The sequence below is a fragment of the Leptidea sinapis genome, chromosome 7 (genome assembly GCF_905404315.1).
Source record: "Leptidea sinapis chromosome 7, ilLepSina1.1, whole genome shotgun sequence".
NCBI lineage: Eukaryota > Metazoa > Arthropoda > Insecta > Lepidoptera > Pieridae > Leptidea > Leptidea sinapis.
Genome location: NC_066271.1, coordinates 8,489,603 through 8,512,070, shown reverse-complemented (window position 1 = coordinate 8,512,070; position 22,468 = coordinate 8,489,603). Strand labels below are relative to the sequence as shown.

Genomic DNA, 22,468 nt, shown 5'->3' with positions numbered 1-22,468 from the left:
CGTTTGAAAATTCAAAAAAATAGTGGTTTATTAAACTTTTATCAGACATTTGAGCTCGAGGAGCTCTAAAATCGTCATAAGTACAGTATGAAGCGTTTAGGTATAGCATTAGCGGGACGTTGCAGGGATGGCCTTTAGGGTCAAAGGTTTTCCTAATTTTTTTTAACATAATACATATATAGACGAAACATTAATTTATCCGGTTAACATGAAATTAACAGAATTAATAAGTTTAATCAATATAAATGCCAAAAGGGTCGAAAAAACTCGCTGATTTCCCATAAATAGCAATCAACATCCTCACTATAAATACTCTATAAAAGATTTGGTCTATACTATAGTCTATATTGTATAGCCGAGTGGTTAGCGATCCTACCTACTAAGCTAGAGGTCCCAGGTTCGAATCCCGGTAGGTGGAAGCATTTAAATGATGAATATGGATGTTTGTTTCCGAGTCATGGATGTTTAAATGTATTTATGTATGTTAATATGTATTTTTATATGAATTTATGTATGTTTAAGTAAGTATATTGTATTAAATATATCATTGTCTTGTAACCCATAACACAGGCTATATATGCTTAGCTTGAGGCAAGATAATTTGTGAAAAAGTGTGTCAATATTATTATATTATTATTATACTCTATAACAACACTATACGAATCCCAAAAATTTTTGCGGCCATGAAGATGTATTCCGAAATTTTTAAAATTGAATTACTTCCCACCTAAGGGCCGGAATGAACTTTAAAATTAGAACCGCTGTCAGCTGTGAAGAGTTTTATGTAAAAAAAACAACTAATTAAAAAAAATTATGCGGCCATGTGACTTTCTAAACAGCCAGTGTGAACTTAGCGCAAACTTCTTTGAGCGGAATAAGCCGCAACAATTACGCGGTGAGTTCAATATTTAAAATTTAAAAAGTCGAGATAAATTGTCCTAATTTGACAGTTAATTTTAAATAGGTACTACTAATATTATTATATATTATCAATAGTTTAGATAAACAACTAATTTTATTTTTCTCATATTCGAAATGAAAAGTTAAAGTGATTCCTACTCGGACTATAGCCGCCCTCGCTGCGCTTGGGCGTCTAAATACCTCGGGAATTGATTCTTTCGACCCTCGGTTAACAATCTACTATTCTTTTTCCTGACGTTTCGCAGAATTAATGTCATAATTTAGTTACAAGAACACGCGCTGTAATTCTGTAAATCAAAGAAAAGTAAATACGTCAATGAAAAAATTTTGAATGAAGCTTTTTTTAATAAATATTATTTATTCTAATAATATACAACCGCGACAACAGTTGGTCCTACCTGCCTTATGTTTCGCAACAAAATCTTATTTATCTCAGTAAAACAGTAGAGAGAAGTGAAACCTTGAGAATAAGGCCTTTTATGAGTATCTGTTGTAAACAGACTCGTATAAATATAACTCAATTGAGCAGTTTCAAATAGATTAAATTGAATCACTGGAATGAATTGTTCGAAGATACAATTTGATGGGCTTCGTCAATCAACTGTTACGCAATTCAGCACAAGGCCACGTATACATTGACGCCAACCCACCGGGGTTCGCGTCATGATAGGTCGTACGATTTCACGAGCACCCACTCAAAAGTCAAAGTGTTGAGAAACATCAACTTAAATAGCGAAACTTAGAACCGTATGCATTTCTAGTGATAAGAACGGAGTTTTTTAACGATCAGCTAATCAGCTATTGTTTTGACATAACTTAACGTGTTCAATGTACCTAAACGGGATATTTTTTAAGGCATAAGAGGCAAAACTTCTTTTAGGTGACTGACGACAACTAAACTATGGATGAGCCTCGCGCGGTGTTCCCAGGATGATACGACATGGGTACCTTAAACAAAGCACATCCACCTTTGTAACAGGCCGAAAACGCTCCTGTGATTCCTGTGGCAGTGTAGGAGAAAGTAGGCTGCGCTGATCATATAATATCAGGCGACCCGTACGCTCGTTTCTCCATCTCTGCCATAAAAAGGTCTCACCACCGCCAATGTTCTCATGCTCTGTATTTTAGAAGGCGTGTCAATTCGTACTCTGTGCGGGCAATGGGCTTACGTGATGGGAAGCAACGGTTAGGGCGCACGGGTATCCGCAACACCAGAGGACATGAAAAGTGTTTACCAGCCTTAAGGTGGGAGTATGCCGTAAGCTTCTGAAAACTGCAGACGGTAATTGATTCGACAAAGTGGCGAGAGAGTGGTGTGAGAGGCAAGAATTCTCGCAAAATGCGCGGAAAAACATCCAGAATACAGACCTAGTATATTAAGATTTGGGGATTAAAACTTAAATCCAAGGATCTATTATGCCACCTGCTTGCGCTAGCACGACTACTCTCAACTCCCTATATCTAAAAAAAATGAGACGAAAATAATAAAAAGTGAATACGGGCTTCGTACACCTTAAAATGAATCCGTTTAGAATCGCATTGGCATCCGTCTGTCAAGACCCTCAGGAACGCGTACAGGAATCAAGATTAAATCGACATCTTAACCTTACGTCTACGGTCATCTAAGTTGTAAAACTTCAAAATTAACCAATTAAATGATACGGCTATTTAAGGCCAAAGTCATTCTATAAGTATTCATTTGATTTGAAGAATTTGTGGTTATTATTTCATCAACGATCTTATTTATTTAAATCTGCCCACGTAATACAAATTTAAAACACATTTCATCATTATTCAGGTGGTATCTACTGGTGGAAGTGCCCCAAAAGCGTGAGGGTGGAGGAGCGTGGTATTCGAGATTGGGGGTTCGAAAATAGTTGACTATGAAACAATCTAAATTCCAAAAAAGATGAACCTGCGTCTCCTAGCTCAACTGGTTGAATATCTTGATTCCTTTTCATGTCAGCTGCAATTCTAACCGTAGCGCTACCAAATTAGTTTAATTTCATAACGGACACATGTCCATGTTGGGTTTGAGTGCAAAAACATTGAGAATTATAGCACGTGATTGTTGAAGCAGTCATAAAGGACGACGATTACATTGCAATCACGTTTTAAGTCCAGCGGAAGTCACGAATGTGTCGAAACCTCCCAAGAGACTAACACCAACAGTGAGACGACCAGTTAGTTGTCAACTGTCGCTAAGTACGATAGCATCTGTGGAGCGAATACACTCATTAAGATTCCACATACCTGAGTTTGGACGACGTAAAACGCGTATTTATCTAAGCTCGTGAATTAGTGTTTATAATTAGATTTATACGTGATTTTGTGTTCAAAACGGCGCAGTACGGGGACGAAGCAATGACAGCATGGACGATGTTTAGTTGGAGGAGGCTATATAATGGCAAGGGTGTTGATAGTGTTGAAGAAAGACAGGTGGAGATACCGGCGGATACCAGGCAACTTGTGTACAACGTGTACGTTTACTTCAGCAGAAAGCCGGGCAGGAGTGCGAAGACAGCCGTAACTAAAACTGCAAGAGCCACTATGATGCCGCGAGACATCGTAGAAGATATCATACGAGATAAACATCGCGACAGAACGAACTGACAACGTCAATATGTATTCGAGATATGTGTATAAGACATTAATTGAAATTGTTTAAATAGTGTGCTACTTAATCATGCAAATTACAAATTAGAATTTATTTAGTACTTGTAACAGGTAAAATGTATTAATTAATAATAATAACCTATTTATATGTTATCCTGCTTAATGAACATATTATTCATTCCATGATATGTAATAATTTAACGAATTTATCTGTATATTATGATCTCAATGCCAACACGTATGTTATTTAGCATTGTATTACATAATTAGTATTTTTAAAAGTGGTATTATGAAGAAAATTATAAATAAGTATTTCAATATATTGCTGAATAGATATTTTATTTACACTATTATTATTCAATATTCTTAAATCGAGGTTAGTCAGGAACACCTACGTATTATCATCTAAGGAAATACAATCTCTTAAACCACGTAACTTGAACTAATTCATGCAAAAACAATTTGCATTTTTGAAAGATTCTTACCTGTAATTTAAATCATTAAAACACACTGTTAATATTTAGAAGTACCGCTAGACTTCAATGTCATTAGAACTGTATTATCTATCGGTTATAGAATGTCTTCGTCGCGTGCCAACTCAGACGACACAAACGGCAATATTGTGTTCAAGTCGGCACTAATCACCTCACTGCACTGAATATTACAAGCAAACGAGACAAACACTAGTACAGTCTCATTCACACAAGTCTACACGAACGTTTTAACACAGTCTTAACGAAGGCTAAAACATTTCTGGTAGGGTTAAAAATAGCAGAGGTGTTACAGAAAGCTTTCCATTGTATTATCAGATGTTTATCTTTTTCAAACTGCTTGCGAATCTACAATTGGAAAAGCTAATCACAAGTGATCTAAATAATTTATAAATGGCATTGAACATATTGATAGCAGTTATGAAGGAATTTGATCAGCCAATTAACAAATGATATCATTATAAAACCAGCGATTCCAATACTTATTGATAGATTATGGGTACCACAGCGGCGCCTATTTCTGTCGTGAAGCAATAATGTGTAAGCATTTCTGTGTATCGGTTTGAAGGGCGCCGTAGCTAGTGAAATTACTCTGCAAATGAGACTTTACATCTTTTGTCTCAAGGTGACGAGCGCAATTGTAGTACCGCTCAGAATTTTTGGGTTTTGCAAGAATCCTGAACGGCACTACATTGTAATGGGCAGGGCGAATCAATTACCATCAGATGAAAGTCCAGCTCGTCTCGTCCCTTATTTTCACTAAAAAAAACACTTTAATATACTAAACTAATATAATAACTAAAAATAGATATATTTTGTATCTACAGTCGGGTTATTTATAATGATTGTTGAATGATGCGGAATAACTGTTTTTATTGCGATTTTTCTTCAAGTTCTTGTAACACCTAAATTTCAAATGTGCAATTTGCACCTAAGAGTTAAGACTATTATGCCTCGTATTAATATATTTTTCACAATCTCACCTCCAAAAAGTAACATTAAGATTTCATTTAATCGCTTCAATTCGGTTACTTTATTTAATAGTTGACATTTTGACAGTATTTCAATTAAGCATTCTTTACTCTTTGTTTGGAGTGACGCGGTTTTTTTTGAAGGCGTAACATTAACATTACGTTGAAATTATACCTGTTTCTGGAAAGGCATTTTTACAGGTGACATTAAAATATACAATATTTTATGGTGGCATAAAATATAAAATACTTTCAATTAAGTAACTGAAAATGAATTTTTTTTTTTTGGCTCATTCAACATGGTTTGAAGATGTTTTAATGATAACGATAATTATGATAACTGGGCAAGCAGAAAAATTACAGATTATAGATATGCAGTAATTTTGTATGTAATTTATGAAAAAGATTTTTGCGAATCACATAAATATTGTCAATGATTTATTATGGGATTATTTTTGGACACTTTTTATTTTTGATGTGAAAACTTCTTTAGTGGGGTTGAGCACTTTTCTTGGGATGGGTATATAATGTTGAACTCCCATCAGGACACCGGAAATGATCGAAAATTCGTATGACAGTCATTGAAAATAGGGATGAAAGTTGAGATTTCTGTTCTGAGAGATAAATTTTTTCTTATAAAATAATTGTAATAGTTCTGAGTATTCATTTTTTATGTAATATAAATTGTCATTTTATTGTAAATGCAGACTGTATTTAACCATTTAAATCATAGTATACTGTAGGTAGTTCTAGTAGTAATTGTGCGAAATTATTTCCAAACAATTCCAAAATATTCAAAAATGCACAAGTTTGTGCAACCCGTATTTTATATTTATTTATATAAACAGTTAAAAGTTGAATAACCTGATTTTTTTGGTTATTATAAAATAACAGTCATAATGAGACAGACAAGTTTACACACATACATTGGGGTAACAGATAACAGAATAATCAAACAATAACAACAATTTGATCTCTTTGACATTATATATTTATACAATATTATATCAAACATAATAAATAATATTCAAGTTGAATAAAATTATCTCTTATTAGGACAATAAATTAAGTACATCACTCGTGTTGTTTTATGAACATATATTATATTAAATCTACAGAAATATCAGCTGTAGTCTGTACAATTATTACTGTACTTTTTTTTCTGCTTGTGGTGAATGAACACAATGAGACTCATTGGTTTTTTTTTTTAATGGAATAGAAGGACAAACGAGCGTACGGGTCACCTGTTGTTAAGTGATCACCACCGCCCACATACTCTTGCAACACCAGAGGAATTACAGGAACGTTGACGGCCTTTAAGGAAGGTGTACACGCTTTTTTTGAAGGTACCCATGTTGTATCGTGCCGGAAACACCGCACAAGGAAGTTCATTCCACAGCTTTGTAGTACATGGAAGAAAGCTCCTTAAAACCGCACTGTAGAGGACCGCCACACATCCAAATGGTGGGGATGATATCCTAACTTGTGGCGTGTGTGGAATTCGGCGGCAGGAATCAGGTTAACTTCAACCACTAATGGAGTATATGCACACTTTTCAGTTTCCATTTGTGGATTATCACATTTTAATAGAGCACTTAAAATTTTCTGTTTGGTGGTTCATCAGATCTTTATGCTAAATCCATACACAGCAAGATATTAATAATTATTTCTAGATCAGTGACAATGACACATTGATTATACATATTAGATTTTATAGATTATTTGGTTTATTATTAAGTTTTAACCTGTTTTTTAAGTTAGTAAGTTTATTCCCAGCTTGTACATATTATATATGTTTATATTTATGAAGTACTAGGGATCCTCCACTGACATTTTTTTTTAATTTATTATGTGACCATGGGGGGTCAGATTAAGTATCCCATAGCAAGAATTAGGAGGTTAAAATATTGCAGTTGATAGAGCTTTAGTCCATGAGTATAGCTACCAATCTTATTACAAGGTAATGCACCATTTAAAAAAAAAATAACAAAAATTTCAACCTAAAACGGGTAAATCACTTATATAAAATTCTACATGACGGCTGGCATGGCGGCAGGAGGCTAAGCCCACAACCGAAATGTTATTATTTCCTTCTTCCTTCCCTCCCCATTAACAAATTCGGAACCTTCCCAACCCTTAAAAAAATCATATTCCCTGGAATAGTGTATTACCTTGTAATGGGAGTAGTATGAGGAGTGAAGGGGAACCTCCCATCCCCCCCTTGTGCTATGGGAAACTAAGTTTTAACCATTTTATTTAAATGGTTGCAATGGAAGGCAGTTTAAATTGGTGCCTGTCTTTTTATAGCACATAGCAAGCAGATGAGGGGGATTAAAATTGTGTGGTGCATGATTTCATGCACCTTAAGATAACTAAATCTTTAATTTGATAAGGTTTAATACTGAATCCTTCTAAAGAGCCTTATAATAAACACAGTATATGTGACCATTTTTGTTGAAATTAGAATAGGTTTAGTATTTAATCCTAAAAAGATATATATAACTTTTATTTATCTTCTTACAGACTTTTCTGTAGGGCTTTAAAAAAGGAACAGTCCCACCATACAATGCTATGTAATAGCTCAGAGAGTTTTGGCAGTGTTTTCAATTAAAGCTGCCAGCTGGCTTGATTTTGTTTCCAACATTTGCAACAATCATCACTATACTTCAACAATTGTACACAAAAACTTAAAATATTATATAGACACAGGCCATCCTCATGAATCAATGTGAACTCTTGGTGGAAACTGTTTTTTAATTAGTACATTAGTTTTTCAGTTTATTACTAACAGACAGGCAAACAGACTGAGACAGAAATACTACTATACCTTTAAATATTTTAGCAGGTAAAAATAAATAGTAAAGGATTACAACAGACATTATAGCTATTGGTATAAATGTGTCAGTATTTTTATCTAGCAAAAGATGATAAAATCTAAATTATTTACATATTAATTTCATTGCCTCAAAAAACAATGAAATGCTAATAATCTTAATATGTGACACCCGCTTTACATTATTTTATTACATTTATGAGTTATTAATTGATAATTTACTTTGCTTGATAAAATTGTACTTACCTTTCATAAAATCCTTTTTTTCGCGAGTCTTCACTATTTTCACCTTTCACCAGTGAAGGTAATATTTAATATCATAAAAATGAGTAAAGTTATTTAGTATACGGAAAGTATAAATATATTTATTATGAATATTATAAAGTGTAATCCATAAAAAACAATTAGAAAAAATCACATTTTTTAAATTAATAATAATAGTAGAATGAACACTATCTCTATATTACATAATATTAAATACCTTACTAATCGTATATATTATATTGTTAACATTGCGGTATTGAGTTTCTCTCGAATTTATTTTAAAATTTAAATACAATAATTTGTTGAAATTTGGACTAAATTTACATTCGGTGATTATTTGACTTTTGAGTATAGATTTTATGTCAAAATTAACAGCAACTGCAATGACAACTGACATACTGTTACTTGACAAGTGACAATTGACGTACGTAGCTGGGGCGCGCTCACCCCTCGTTTATACCAAGGTATTAAACAGGTAGGTTCATGTAAATTTCAAATACAAGTTGTGTGCAATGTTTTCAAAATACAAACACATAAAACTTGCCGTAGACAAATTTTTTTTATTTTGTATTATTTGTCTGATGAAAATGTTTGTAACCAACTAGTTGTCTACATGTATATGATCTCATGTTTTATACTTGTTGTAGGCTTGTAGCTAAACTTGTATAACATGTCAGTGCAGAAGTTTATGAATATTTCTGTTCAATTGACTACTGGCACAGACAATAGAAAGTGAAGGTGCTGCGGAACTTTGCTTCATAAGTGCAGTATACTTGTACATCATAAAGGAATTCACAAGTACTGGTCGCGATAATTTTTGAGGAGACGACACCAAGAAGGGGCCTTTCGTTGCTTGTTGAATGATTTAAGAATAGAAGACAGGAGTGGAATCAGAAATTTTGTTGAGTGAGACCAGTAAATTTGGAATTCACATTATTGAGATACCATCATTCCAGCAGAGCAATTTTTTTTTATGCAAAAGGAGGACAAACGATCCTACGGGTCACCTGGTGATACGTGATCACCGCCGCACACATTCTCTTGCAACACCAGAGGAATCATATTCCACCAGGTGATTAATATTCATCTTTATTGTATTGGCATCGGATATCAAAGGCAAAAAGTAGTTAATGCATTACTGATACTTGCGAAACGATTATAAAAGTATTGAAAGAGTATCTTGATGTAATCCAAGATAAATATTGCTACTAAAGTTTGTTTCTTTGAGCACTTCATTTATCTTTTAATTTTCATCTTTTAAAAAATTGCGGTTTGTCTGGTAAATGTTTAAAACATTATCCCACAAGCATGCATGGATAGATTATAAAACTTGTTTTAAATATGTATTGTACATAAACTTCAATAAATTAACAATACTTGTTAAAAACACGCATGCTTTATGTTTGTGTGAACGGTATCAATGTATTAAACTGTATCAAACATGTCTCAGACCTATATGTGAACGCAAATGTGTTTTATACTTGTATGTAGACTTGTCTGTAACACAGTGTGAACGAAGTAAGTATTCCACAAGTTTTGTATAAAACAAGTTTCTTGGTGTAAACGAGAGGTCACCGAACTTCCAAGAAATAAGCATATTAAAATCAAATTCATAATTATTATGTTCGTGTATATACGAAATATTAATATATCACAATTTTGTTGTGGTAAATTTATTAGTATGCAACCACTAATGATGTATTATTCTACTAAAGTGAAACAACGGTCAATTCATCAAATATTTCTCCTAATGAATCTTTAGGTTTTAGCTAATAAGGTACAAATTAAGTAAGGTAAATTGCACAAATTTAATCGTATTGATTGATATTATCGTCTGCCATGCCGTAATCACTTGGTAATCACAGACCGTAATTTAGTGTTCTGTGGCTCTGCCCCACATAAATAACCACGGTACAATAAGGAGCTGTTTCACATTTTCCTAATAAGTTACTAGGCTACTAGGTTACTTTAATAGGCTACTCGCAACTTACCTATCGAATAACCTTCCAGAATCGAATCGGAAAGTGCCCGTTGTCACTGGATCTTTCATATACCTACACCAAAATATACCGTATAGTACGAGATAGTTTATTTTGCATGGTCTTATAGCTTGTACCAAAAGCTTTCTTATACATTCTCTCATATCATCCTCATTATAAGCAATCTATTAATACACGTAAAATATTACGGATTGACAGGCCGCTGCGCGTTCGCCAAATTTCGCGACGATCTATGGCACAACCCGGCGCGGGGGCACTTGCATAAAGGTATCATTTGCGTTTCACAGTGTATAGATAGTGTTATCTAGCAGGTAAGAACCAAATATAATTTAACCAGTACGTTCAGTAACGACCGCTTAAAATATAGGATAGATGTTTTAGCAGATATCATAGTTATCTGATGGATCGCCTGACAGAGTGACAAGCATTTGACAAAATAATGTCGATTTATATAATGGTAGGGGAGCTCAAGGGACTAAATAGGAAATAACTCGAGAGTCTTGGGCACCTATTGGATTGTGAAGGTTATATGCTAAAAAGTTTATATGATGTTACCTATCGCTAGTGGCGGAAGCGTGTACACTCAGAATGCAGAACGAACGTACAATAATGTAAAAAACCAGTCACAAAGAAATACTCAAGCGCTTCAGATATTAATAGTGTATGTGCCCCACATGTTACTGATAACAGAAAAATAAATTGAATAAATCTGTTGGTTTGCATGGTGGGGGTGGCCAAACGAAGGGGTAGAAAATAGGAAAAATAATCCTTTACACCGCTTCATTGTGAGGAGATGTTAAGTGAACCCTATTGTAGCTCCTGGTCAAAAGACTGGCGATTTGGACGTGACCAAAAGTTATGACCGATTTTGAAAATACAAAAAAATCATGACTATGAAATACCCAAGCGTGTCAGATTATTATACAGACAGTTCATCTTAAAGTTCTTGTCGTCCTGACCCACAATATGACAATTGTGTCAAAGAATTCCTTTAACTTGACAGTTTGAAATTTTTGCTTCAGAACTTTGTGATTCCGATTTCCTAATGTAACGCTAAAATTGTTCGAAGATAAACTTCTTCTATCTACACTTTTTAACATATAAATATTTTAGCGGCGATAGTTGAAGGCTAACTACAACCTTGAACCTAAATACAATGTTGACACTAGTATTATGACATGAAATTATGATTTTTTGCTTTGTAATGTTGCTGTTATAATTTTGATATTTAATTTAACAAAAACGCAGGTGCTTAAAATTATTGATGTAGCTTTTTACACTACTTAATTTTATGTTTCATAGGGCATCGCAACTTGGTTTTCTTTAGTGACTGCAAAAAAAAACACACTCACCGTGCCCCTTTTATTATGACTAAAATTACCCCTTTATTTGAGTCTTAACAAATTAAATCTTACGACAAATGTGACATACTCAACAGATGATTGGGGGTGTAAATAGATTAAACACAATAACGAAAAGAATTTACTGATCATTATATATTTATTAAAGAGCTATCACTGTGTGTCTTCGAGCCAAGTGCTTGATAAATTGATCGAGGTTCTTTGCCTCGCCTATGAGACCGTAAAGACTTTCCGGACTATGATCGTCGAGTCAACGTCTTATAATCACCAGTTATCTCGTTAGCCAAGTCATTCAAGACGTCGTTTGGTGGTACACATTATTGAAGACTGACTCGAGCCTTCTGATTTTGATGGAAGTATCTACAAATAAAAAATAAACTTATAAAAGAAACCAAGTCTCGCAACTCAGATTTTCTACGGTAAAAAGTTGTGAGATCCATGTAATGTCAATTCGGCCAATTTATTCAGTCCCAACTGGCCATGACAATATCCATATTAAAAATCTTCTATGTTTAAAATATATAGATTAACTTGGTATCGCATGAGAACACAATGTATCTCAAAAGTTATACATATTAGCCAAAAAAATTAGGAAAATGGTTGACCGTAAAGGCCATCCCTGCAACTTGTCGCTAATTCCATACCAACACGCGTCAAATTTTACTTAGCCATTTTGAGCTCGAGGAGCCGTTCAAAAGTTATAAAAGGTTTACATACAGACACAACAGCACCCACATAAATACAGATGTACGGACAACATCACGGGAATAGTCAGGAAAGCTTCATAGGACCTTAAAACGTCAAGATCTGATGAAAACTTGATTTTCAAAATCGGTTAAACCAATAACTTCCAGAATTTTTGAAAAGGAGACGGGGATTTCTGGGCCAAAATGTAATAAGTTGAGATATGGTTTAAAAAAATTGTCTAATTTTTCTTATTCAAAATATACAAAATTAGCCTAATTCACAATCTAGAAAACGCGAAATCTCAAAATTAAGTTTTCATTATCTTAAAATTGACGATTAAAATGGGATATCGATTACTATAATCGATTAATGTGAATAAGTTTATACAATTCAACCCAAAACCACTTGCACCAGATGATTGATTCAATAAAAGTACCTTAGTAAAAAATACATCATAATTAACATAAAATAGTGACTTTTGTTTAAAAAAATTAAATATCAACTTAAAATTATAAAGAAATCGATCAAAAAAAAAAGTCGATTCTGAAGCTCGTTTTGTATTTCTTATCTGTGCTGACAGTGACAGCCACAGAATTATCTAGAACGTCAATTGTCAATCACTTGTGTCATAACTACACGATTTGTCATTTGTGTGTTTCCCGTTGTTTTATAGATATTTTACATCTTTCTATTTGGCTTCTGATATTGCAAAACTTGTAGAATAAATAGCATAAAACATAACAATTGCATTTCAAAAATCAGCTGTTTTAATATAGGTTGTTGCGCATATATTGCATAACCTCAATTTTACTAAACCTCCTATAACTCAGCTTTCAGATTGCCAAAAATTTTCAAATTTTCAGTGATTATTTTTTAATTTACAAGCTATTTATTGATACTAATTTCATTATCTTACATCTTGGCCCAATAATGTATGAAAGGGTATCCGTCTCCTTTATTTTTTTTTACGGGAAGTTAAAAAATGTAGGTACCTACTTCATGACTGCAAGAATTCTCATTAACTACGAATTTACAAGTGATAGGATCACTGTGTGATGCAACAATAGTCCTGTTTATTATTGGATTTACAGGCAACCTGAAATAGAATAATTTTGATCATAATTTTAATACACATAGTAATTGTTATTCCCCTTATTTTATTATCAACTAGCTGACCCGACAGACGTTGTTCTCTTCATAATAAAAAAAACTCTTGCGGATGGAATTTTAGAAAACTAAACATTCCTCTACTCGGTGAAAAGAATATTCCTACCAAATTTCAAGTCTTTATCTCTAGTGGTTCCAGAGATATCGTGATGAGTGACTTTATACGTGGAAATATCTTATATATATGTCGGAGAATTAGAATATAAAAGTAATAAGCCCTGTATGATTATATTCTAATCTGTATTGGGCTGAACTGATGGCGAACGTCATCTTTCAAAGTGTGTTTGAAGTTGTCACTGTGTAAGTGTGTACGTCACTGTCGGTGACGTGATCGAAGTTAGTTATTATTGTCCATCAGTAGAGCGCTCATTGAGAAGTGGCAGTCGTCTTCAAGCTAGCGCCCGCGCCGGTTCGCACTGATCGACTTAAAACATGGAGGATACTAACACCGTGACGCCCGATTTTAAATCCAAATAAATCTCCGAGAGCAGCGGTGGGATCGCCTTCGCTTACATCCTACTTGTTTTCTGGGACGTCTGCTACCCGATACCAGGGATATTTGACGCCAGGGAACGCATTTACAACCATGCTGAAGTTACGTGATTTTTAAGACGGGAAGGTTTTCACGTGAGGCCTTGAGCAGTATTCTCATGACACAGCGATGCTTATGTCGTGGTGGACAGTGGACAGTGTCTGTGCAGTGGGATGTGTGTTGGAGACGTATTATTTTCATGTGTAATGGATCCTGGATAACTGTGTGTCACTGGCTAGTGGTGCTACTAACTGGCACCTGCATTTTTAGCTTTACCCAGCGTTACGTGCAACAGTTACGGAAAAGTGTGGTGTGTTGCCGTGAGCTGATATTTCCATGCACGGTTTTACTCACGTTTTATCGGTGTGGGTACCGACTAGTTTCGAACCATTCGGAGGTCTTTCATGAGAGTGAGTGTAGTGAGTTCATAACGTCCCGTCTCCTAATGCGGATTTGTGCTAGCTAACTACAATAAAGGAAGTTTGATCATTGATCATACGGTCAGGATAAGTTCGTGCTCAGATGGTAAGTATGCTGTAGTTGACGGATGCTCTTCCAAGTGACGGAGGGTTCCCTAGAAATACGTAATTGATACTTTCATAGAATTCTGCTATTTAACAGCTGCTAAGGACTTAATTACGCGATCCGCTAGCTAAGCGTTGCGAAATTACGTTTACATATTCGGTACACACAAGCACATTATCTCTGATCAAGGAACTTCTTTCACGGGTCAAGACTTCCAAGGTGTTTGTACGGAGTGGTCCATTGAATTCCATGAAATAGCTAATGGAGCCTGCCGGGGAACCGGACCTGCCCGTCTGAACGGATAATGCCGGTTTTAACTTATTATCTGTTCTAGTTGAGGTTCAACTTGCCTTATATTGCAAAATGTCTAGAAGTACTGGTAAGAGACCGATCCAGTTGCTAATTGGCTGTAAAAGGAGTCCACCTAGATTAAACTCTTTGGGATAGTCAGTATTAGAATATAAATAAATTACACACACCTCTTAAATAATATTATTATTAACGTATGTAATAATATTAGCATTAAATAACAGATGTATACCTATTAAAGTTTTGTAACTATTATTCTTAATCCTAAATTGGCATATTTGTAAAATTATTTGTAAGTCTATTGTAATGGTATATAAAGCTGTTGGATTATTAGTAAATAAATAAATAAATAAAAGTAATATGGCCTGTGTGATTATATTCTACTCTGTGTATTGAGCTGAACTGATGGCGAACGTCATCTTTCAAAGTGTGTTTGAAGTTGTCACTGTGTACGTCACTGTCGGTGACGTGATTAAATTTAGTTATTATTGTCCATCAGTAGAGCGCTCATTGAGAAGTGGCAGTCGTCTTCAAACAGCGCCCGCGCCGGTTGTGCGCACTGATCGACTTAAAACAGCATGGAGGATACATGCAAAATGTTCATTAAGTAGTTGCTGCAGATCTGCAGAATTGCATTATCATTGCTGCATTGATCTCTTGACATCGATCAATGCCCATGAAGTATAATTGTAACAATTTAAGCTGTGCATCTTCGAGAGGTTGCAGTGATCCAATACGATGGTGAATCTGTCCTTATATCTACAATACCAAAAGCAAAACCCGTATTACTGATTTATAAACGCTTTTTTTAGAATTGGCATACACAATACATAGGAATAAGTATAGTGCGTATGTTATTCTTCTACTGTATTGTGTGTAAGTATGTAAATAAATAAATACCTTGAATGTCGGATTAAATCCTCGTTCTTAGATGTCTGCCCCAAATGAGGTCATTTGGAAACAAACATTGTATTTTTGAGTGCTTTCTAGAAAATGGCAGCAGAATTCTTGCGTTTCTCCGCAGAATACTCGCAAACAACGTCCATTGGCCCTATGTGAAAGCTAGTATGCAAGCAGTACTACAGTACAGTACAAGTTCTGCAATCGTATCGAAACGCTGCTCGATTCAAATCAGTACTTCATAAATTTCTTCTTGTGCGTCGAAAATTATCTATAAGTTGTTCATCTCTGAGGTTTTACTGGATGATTTCGTACTGCCAGCCGATCCGTTTTACGGGCTGCTACGCTTTACTCTTGTGATTCATAGCACCACTTCGATCCATACTAACGCGGTTCTTTTCTTCAGTCCTTTCATTCGCAATGTTTCGAATCCTAGTTGCATTACGTCTTTGTCAGGAATAATTGGATCGCCTTAGTCGTGACATTGTTAATGATAATATCGGCACAATAAGCTAATAGTAACTCGCACACTCGAAACACACACACCAACCAGTCAACTTGAGTAACATGACGTTCACTTTCAGTTGTATTTTATTACTCATGTAGCGTGAAACTAACAAAAAACTTCATTGAATTCTTTCTTTTCTCGAGATTTCATGAAAATGTCAATCCATACAAAATGTGTCACATAATAATTAATTTTGGAACGAAGTTCCATTACGGCAGGCTTGTGTCGATTCTACATTTTCTGGCATCATGTTATAAAAGCACATACATCACTCAACGAAACACTTAACTTACTCGAACTAACCGACTAATAGTAACAGTCCCTGGTGGTACTACCACTTTCAAAGGAGTCCCAGGAGATCTCCTGTCTTTCAAGTTGACCTTATGAATTCTTTAGTTTAAATAGAAAATTCAGAACATACCTAAACAGCATTTCCTTCATACTGGCATATCCTCCTGACGCTATGAACACAATCAAATGATTGGTTAGTTGTTTATAATAATATTTTTTCGTGATTTTTTCGATATTTTATTACTTATTATCCTATTCCGGACTAAGGGAAATCCAAAAAAACAAACATCAGAAAAATTGGTCTAGCCGTTCTTGAGTTATAAATGGTGTAACTAACACGACTGTTTTATTTATATAGATTATATAAAAACGTAAAATGTCCGTCTAATTTCCTTACTCCATACAAATACCATTGTAAATAATAAATACCTGCCGTATGCTACTTAATTCATATCGACAAAAAATAGATGATGCAAAAGCCCTATAACATGGGTAAAACTACATCTATTTTATGGCAACATTCTCTTTTTCCCTGTTTTCTGTTGTTTATTTTGCTTACATTTATTATGTCATGAAAATAGGTGACTTTGGATCAAAAATCAATACTTTTGGTAATATTTCATATTAAATTTATTTAAGTTGAGCTTTTTGCACAATAAATTAAAAATGTTATGTGAAAAGTAATACTTACGCGTGGAAGCGAACTCCTAGATTTTTATACTAACTTCGGCTATGCCAAAGCAGCAAGACACACTACACCCAACCATATTGTTAATCTTTTTACTATATCGCAATATCTATTTCCAAATATGTTTGAAAACAATAAAATCACAAAAATACTATTCGCAAGCTAATCGCCAACTGATGTCATGACAGCTCTTTGTGTATTTGTCCTTAAGTTGACATTGGGACAAATACTAAAAAGGGATACGCGATAGAGATGCAAGATCAATATTTGTCCCGTTCTATCTCAGCCTGAGTTGTATAGCGCTGGTCCTTTCTATTTATAATGAAGTTACCGACGTTACTTCTGTAGTGTTAATATTCTAAGATTCTGTCTGTCAATGAATGCATTACTCGATTAAGTATGAAACACACTTAGTAAAAATTTAAATTTAGTTTGGTTACAGTCAGATTTGAGATATGTTTAAAATAGTAATTGTACAATTATTGGCGACGAAGTATAATCCTGCTAAGTTTGAAAGTGAACAGTTGCTTAAAACGTAGAGGATTTCGGCCATCTCCCTTTTGTGTAGCACGTAGTATTTACATCCTATTTGTACTTTGTAGTTCAGTTTACACATAGACTAGGTATAGTAACTAGACATCGGTATGGCGTGGCCAATATGAGACAGATAATATCCTATATATATAGCTACATAATATAACACAAGTGTTCTTTCACTTCACTTTTACATCGTAAAACACAACATTGCACCATATCTCCTTCGATTCTACTTAAAATTCTCACGGATGTTGAATAAATAGTGGATATTTCACACTTATCACAATAATAATAGCTTATTTTTATAAAGGCAAATAAAAGTAAACAAAATATCTGTGCAGGGCTGTCAAGTTTGTTTAGCACACCGGGTGTGCTGACCTTGAAAAAACCGGCATGAATGGCGAAACAAAAAATCTAATCACTCTATCTCTAATCTAAGACTCGCATAAGTTTTTCTTTTTCTCGTGTGAGTAAGACGGGAGCTATCAATTAGTCTAGTTAGGTAGGTACTATACTAATTGGTCTATGAGTTTACACAATACACCAAAGAGAATTTAAAAACTATGTTGAGAATCTCGTTAGAGTGTTAACTTTATCCTTTTGTTTAAATTCTCTTTGTTTGGGTAGGTAATAGATATCTCAACGTAGTTACCAGGTCATAAAATCCCAAAAAAAAAAGATATCACAACGTAGTGTTTAAAAATTAAAATCTCTTCGGATATCTCGATAAAAAGTAAATAATTAATATACACTTTGCTAGGTTATACCCTGCTTGTTGTGATATATTAAAGATTAAATTACATACAAGTAATAACTAATAACAAACATTTTTAATTTATAGGTACTGAGTATACATTTCGAAAATGGACACTGTTGTTAAAAGTATGTTGGAAGACGAAGAAGAAGAAAAAAAGGTAGGTGAAAATAACTTTATAAATGCTAAATACCACAAAGAGGCGAGCAGTTTTTAATTACATATAAATACTTATTTTTGATACTAATTTTGATTGTTATAATGGATCTATGTCAATTCATAGGTAAATAATAACAATTGGTTACAATTAACCAAAAACATATTTACTGTTACTCATTAAGTTATTGCTGCAAATAACATTTTGATTGTTCCAGGGACTTGTCTTGTTCGGAAGAGATCTTTCACAGATACCATGTTTCCGAGATAGTTTTGTGTATGGCATAGCATCAGGAGTTGGAGTTGGTCTGGCATCATTTATCAAAACATCTAAACCATTGTACTCTCAGCACATTGGTTTCAGTACATTTGTCATGACCACTATGATATATTGGTCATACTGTAGATACCAGTGGTCCAAACAGAGATTTGATGCTCAGCTTATGCAAGAGGCACTAAGAGATAAAATTGTGCATGAAGGAACAACTGCCTATGAGAGAGAATTGGAAATGAAAGGCATCTTGAAGTCTGCTTAAGTTTAGTTTATATGTTTATATTGTATGGTTGATACTGCAGGTTTTTTTACAAAAACAAATATGTAGTGACATTTATAGTCACTACAAAAAGATATATTGCTTTTAAGATGGCATTGTAAATAAATACTACTATTTTTATAATATGTAGCTGTAGATATATGTAAATAGAACTAGGAAAATTATATTTATTAATAGAATCAAGCTGAGACAGTACATCTTTTTATTATTTTTATTACATTATACTACAATAATGGTGATTCACAAATGTAGATAATACAAAATTAATCTTTAAGAAATTCAGACCTAATCACATAAATTGTTTATATAAAATCAATATTTATTATCATCAAATTAAAGGGGATAATATAATAAGTTTATGTTGCAAAACACATTCAGTACTGAAACATAAATATTGTGTTTTTGTGACCATGCCAACATAGAGAGATTATAATATGCAAAATGTATTTGAAAAATTACTAACCACAAAAGGGTATTAGCAGGTTTATACTATAGCATTCAGTTGAATGCTCCCGTGATTCCTCTGATGTTGCAGAGCGGTGGTGATCACTAAACACCAGGTGACCCGTACACTAATTTGTCCTCCTTTTCCATAAAAAAAATTGCATAATATTTGGAATACATAATACTTTAATGAGATTTATTCATTTGCATTATCGGCAAGTTATATGGGCTGTGTATTCTTAAGTTGAAAATTATATCAAATTTATATACCTTTATTGTATAATGTAACCAAGGGGAACCCTATTATTAAGACCTAACTGTCAGAATGTCCCTCTATCTGTCCCTTTGTCAGTGAACTGCAATAGCTAGGCAGCTTGACAATTTTTATAGCAACTGCACAGGAAGATCACAAAGAAGCACCATAGATCAACAGATGTGTTGCCAGCCTATAAGGTGGAACTATGCTAAGCCGAAGGTCCCTAAGTTTTGGTTCGGGTATTCTGCAGCGGGTCTTTCATTCCACAAAGTATGTAAAGAAAAAAGTTTCTCACTAAGGATGTGGTTGTAGAATGTCAGGCATGCCTGTGCTGTCTGTATAGCAACAAATATGTTTTTATCCAGAAAAAAAATGTAGGGGATAGCAGCCTTGCAGGACATCAGCATTTATAGGTCCATATAACTTTATTTGAATATAACCTAAGATGTGAATTAGGTAACTTGGAAGTGTTTTATAGTAAGTATATTGCGAGTGGTTTGTTTGAAAAAGTCTGTTAAGATTCAATAGCTAGCTGCCAAATCTCAAGATATAACCTTGCCCTGAGAAAGGGTAACTGCCTGTTCGTGAAACTTAGCAACTATCTCCTATCATAAACGGAGTGCATTAAGTACCTATGATATGTCTAGACAGGCACCTGACCTGGAAACATAAAAATGAAAACCAGAGAAACAAACTTTAAATACAGGAATATTCAATGGCTTATGGGATGAAACTCAGTGTAGTCGGTAAATAACAAATAGTTGTCATACAATTAAATATTAAATCCGATATGGACTTATGGAATATTCAACTTTGGAGTGTGTCCAGCAACAGCAACATAACCTGTCTTCATTGAGCTGAAAACGGCATACTGAGGTCAATAGTCAATGCACCATGGCTTACAAAATCAACTGAGGTGCAGGAAAATCTTAAAATACAGACTGTTAAAACAGAGATCGAGTTGTACCGGGCGAAACACACAGACCATCTTGAAGAACATTCTAATTTATTTATTGCAGAGATGCTACAAATGCCAGTGGTTAAGCAACTGAAACTTGACCACATATTATAAGAATGAGGCGTGGCATTGGCCATTCCACTCTAACGTCATACTTCCTTCAACAATTCCACTTATGGTCTTGGTGACAAAAAAAGACGATTCGATAATACATTAACACGAAAATTGATATATTTTTCAAAGTTCAAGTAAAAATTTAGTTCAATGAAGTACCTAATATAAAAAATACATTTTTATCTAAAGTAGATAATTCGACACATATTTAATGCTTGGGAGAGATCAGATAACGCTGTAGGAATATTCTATGATCTTTCGAAAACATTTGATTGCGTAGACCAATCAAATGATAGGCTAGAAACCCTTATCCATAAGCTCAATTATTATGGAATAAAGAGTAAATCACTTGATTTTATTACTTCATACTTGTTAATAGAACGTATATAGGCGTGCCTCAGGGTTCAATCCTAGGTCCTTTCTTATTCCTCACCTAAATTAATGGTTGGCCATTTCTAGCCTCGAAAGAATGTGAGATTAGGTATTCTTTTCGCAGACGACACTTCATTAGTTTATAACACTTGCAGACAATCACAAAATTCAGATAAAATAAACCTGTCCTTAGAAAATATATTATTATCTAAATGGTTCAGGGTAAATAATTTGCCATTAACGCCAGAAAAACAAAATGTTTTGAATTCTGCTTACCAAATGTAAAAAAAGTACTAAGGAGTAGTACGTAGGTCACACTAAAAGTTTTGCGTAACTTAAAAAAGCAACATGTTATAACCAACATATTATTATGCTTATTGCTTTTCAAAATACTCTCCTTTACATTTTAACCACTTTTTCATGCGATCGAACCACGTTTTAAAACAGTAGGACCACTGAATATCTGAAAGCATGTTTTCTCCGTGCTGATTGAATGCTATCACTGCCTCTTCGGAATTGGTAAAAGTGAAACCTCTCATCAAATCTTTGATTTTTGGAAAAATACAGAAATCACAGGGTGCTAGGTCGAGGATATGTGCAGGATGGGTGACGAGTTGTACTTTTTCGGAAGCTATAAAAGACTTAGTTTTGCTTTGCGGCTTTTTGGTCGTCTTTCGCGAACTTTTTTTAACATCCCGGTTAAACAAATGGTAGAAACCAGCATTCCAGCATCGACATTAACTTTTTTGATCTTCAAGTGGAATTGTGCAGATTGGACCCGTAGCTTAGAAAAAAAATGTGATTTTTTACCAACGTTTCTCGCCTGCCTCACTTTTATTGGCCTGCTTTCGTTTTCAAACACCCATTCACAAGAAACCCGACGTCTCTCAAATTCAGCAAACCATCTCCTCACGTCGCTCAAGCAAGGTGCTTCTCTCCCAAAAGCATTTTGAAGACGGCACAGTCTTGCGGAGAGAGAGAACTTTTAAAATGATAAAAAATCGTCGCTCTGAAATCTTTTTGACTTAATTCTATTTTCGTTGCTTACTTTGATGTGTGATTAAAAACAATTGACAAATGATTTCCAGCTAATTGTTTTTTTATTACTAAGAAGGTTGCAACGTTTCAAAAAATATAACATTCGAAATTCAAATCCGTTCATCAGTTCCGATCAGCTAGAAGTGCAAAACTTTTAGTGTGCCCCGTGAATAATATTAAATGAGGAACTTTTAAAACTTGTAGACTTTACTTCGTTTCTT

The 22,468-nt window shown here is 34.3% G+C and overlaps 2 protein-coding genes across 5 annotated transcripts in view; one reads left to right on the top strand and one right to left on the bottom strand.

The window, feature by feature from the left end:
• LOC126965365 (protein numb) overlaps positions 1-17,189 on the bottom strand; it is a 65,238-nt gene extending 48,049 nt beyond the window's left edge. Inside the window, exons 1-2 of one of the 3 annotated variants that reach the window (XM_050808913.1) lie at positions 8,314-8,431; positions 8,079-8,121 (exon numbers count right to left, since the gene is read on the bottom strand). The gene's annotated coding sequence lies outside the window, so the exon portion shown is untranslated. Of the gene's footprint in view, positions 1-4,022; positions 4,266-8,078; positions 8,122-8,313; positions 8,432-17,067 lie in introns of those variants that run through there. The other 2 variants (XM_050808914.1, XM_050808912.1) reach the window with 2 other exon arrangements.
• A 1,049-nt stretch (positions 17,190-18,238) lies between these two features.
• On the top strand, positions 18,239-19,260 carry LOC126965376 (uncharacterized). 2 transcript variants are annotated; one of them, XM_050808928.1, is made up of 3 exons: positions 18,239-18,334; positions 18,443-18,515; positions 18,730-19,260. In XM_050808928.1, the coding sequence occupies exons 2-3, from the start codon at positions 18,465-18,467 to the stop codon at positions 19,045-19,047; spliced, it is 369 nt and encodes a 122-aa protein (XP_050664885.1). In that variant the 5' UTR covers positions 18,239-18,334; positions 18,443-18,464; the 3' UTR covers positions 19,048-19,260. The 2 variants fall into 2 exon arrangements, with proteins under 2 accessions (XP_050664885.1, XP_050664886.1); XM_050808929.1 differs by having other exon boundaries at positions 18,290-18,361.
• The last annotated feature ends 3,208 nt before the right edge of the window (positions 19,261-22,468 follow it).

Bases quoted from the DNA above. Each gene is read 5' to 3' on its own strand.
- LOC126965376 (XM_050808928.1), top strand. From the start codon at position 18,465: ATGGACACTGTTGTTAAAAGTATGTTGGAAGACGAAGAAGAAGAAAAA. The intron at 18,516-18,729 runs GTAGGTGAAAAT...TGATTGTTCCAG, and splicing joins ACGAAGAAGAAGAAAAAAAG to GGACTTGTCTTGTTCGGAAG.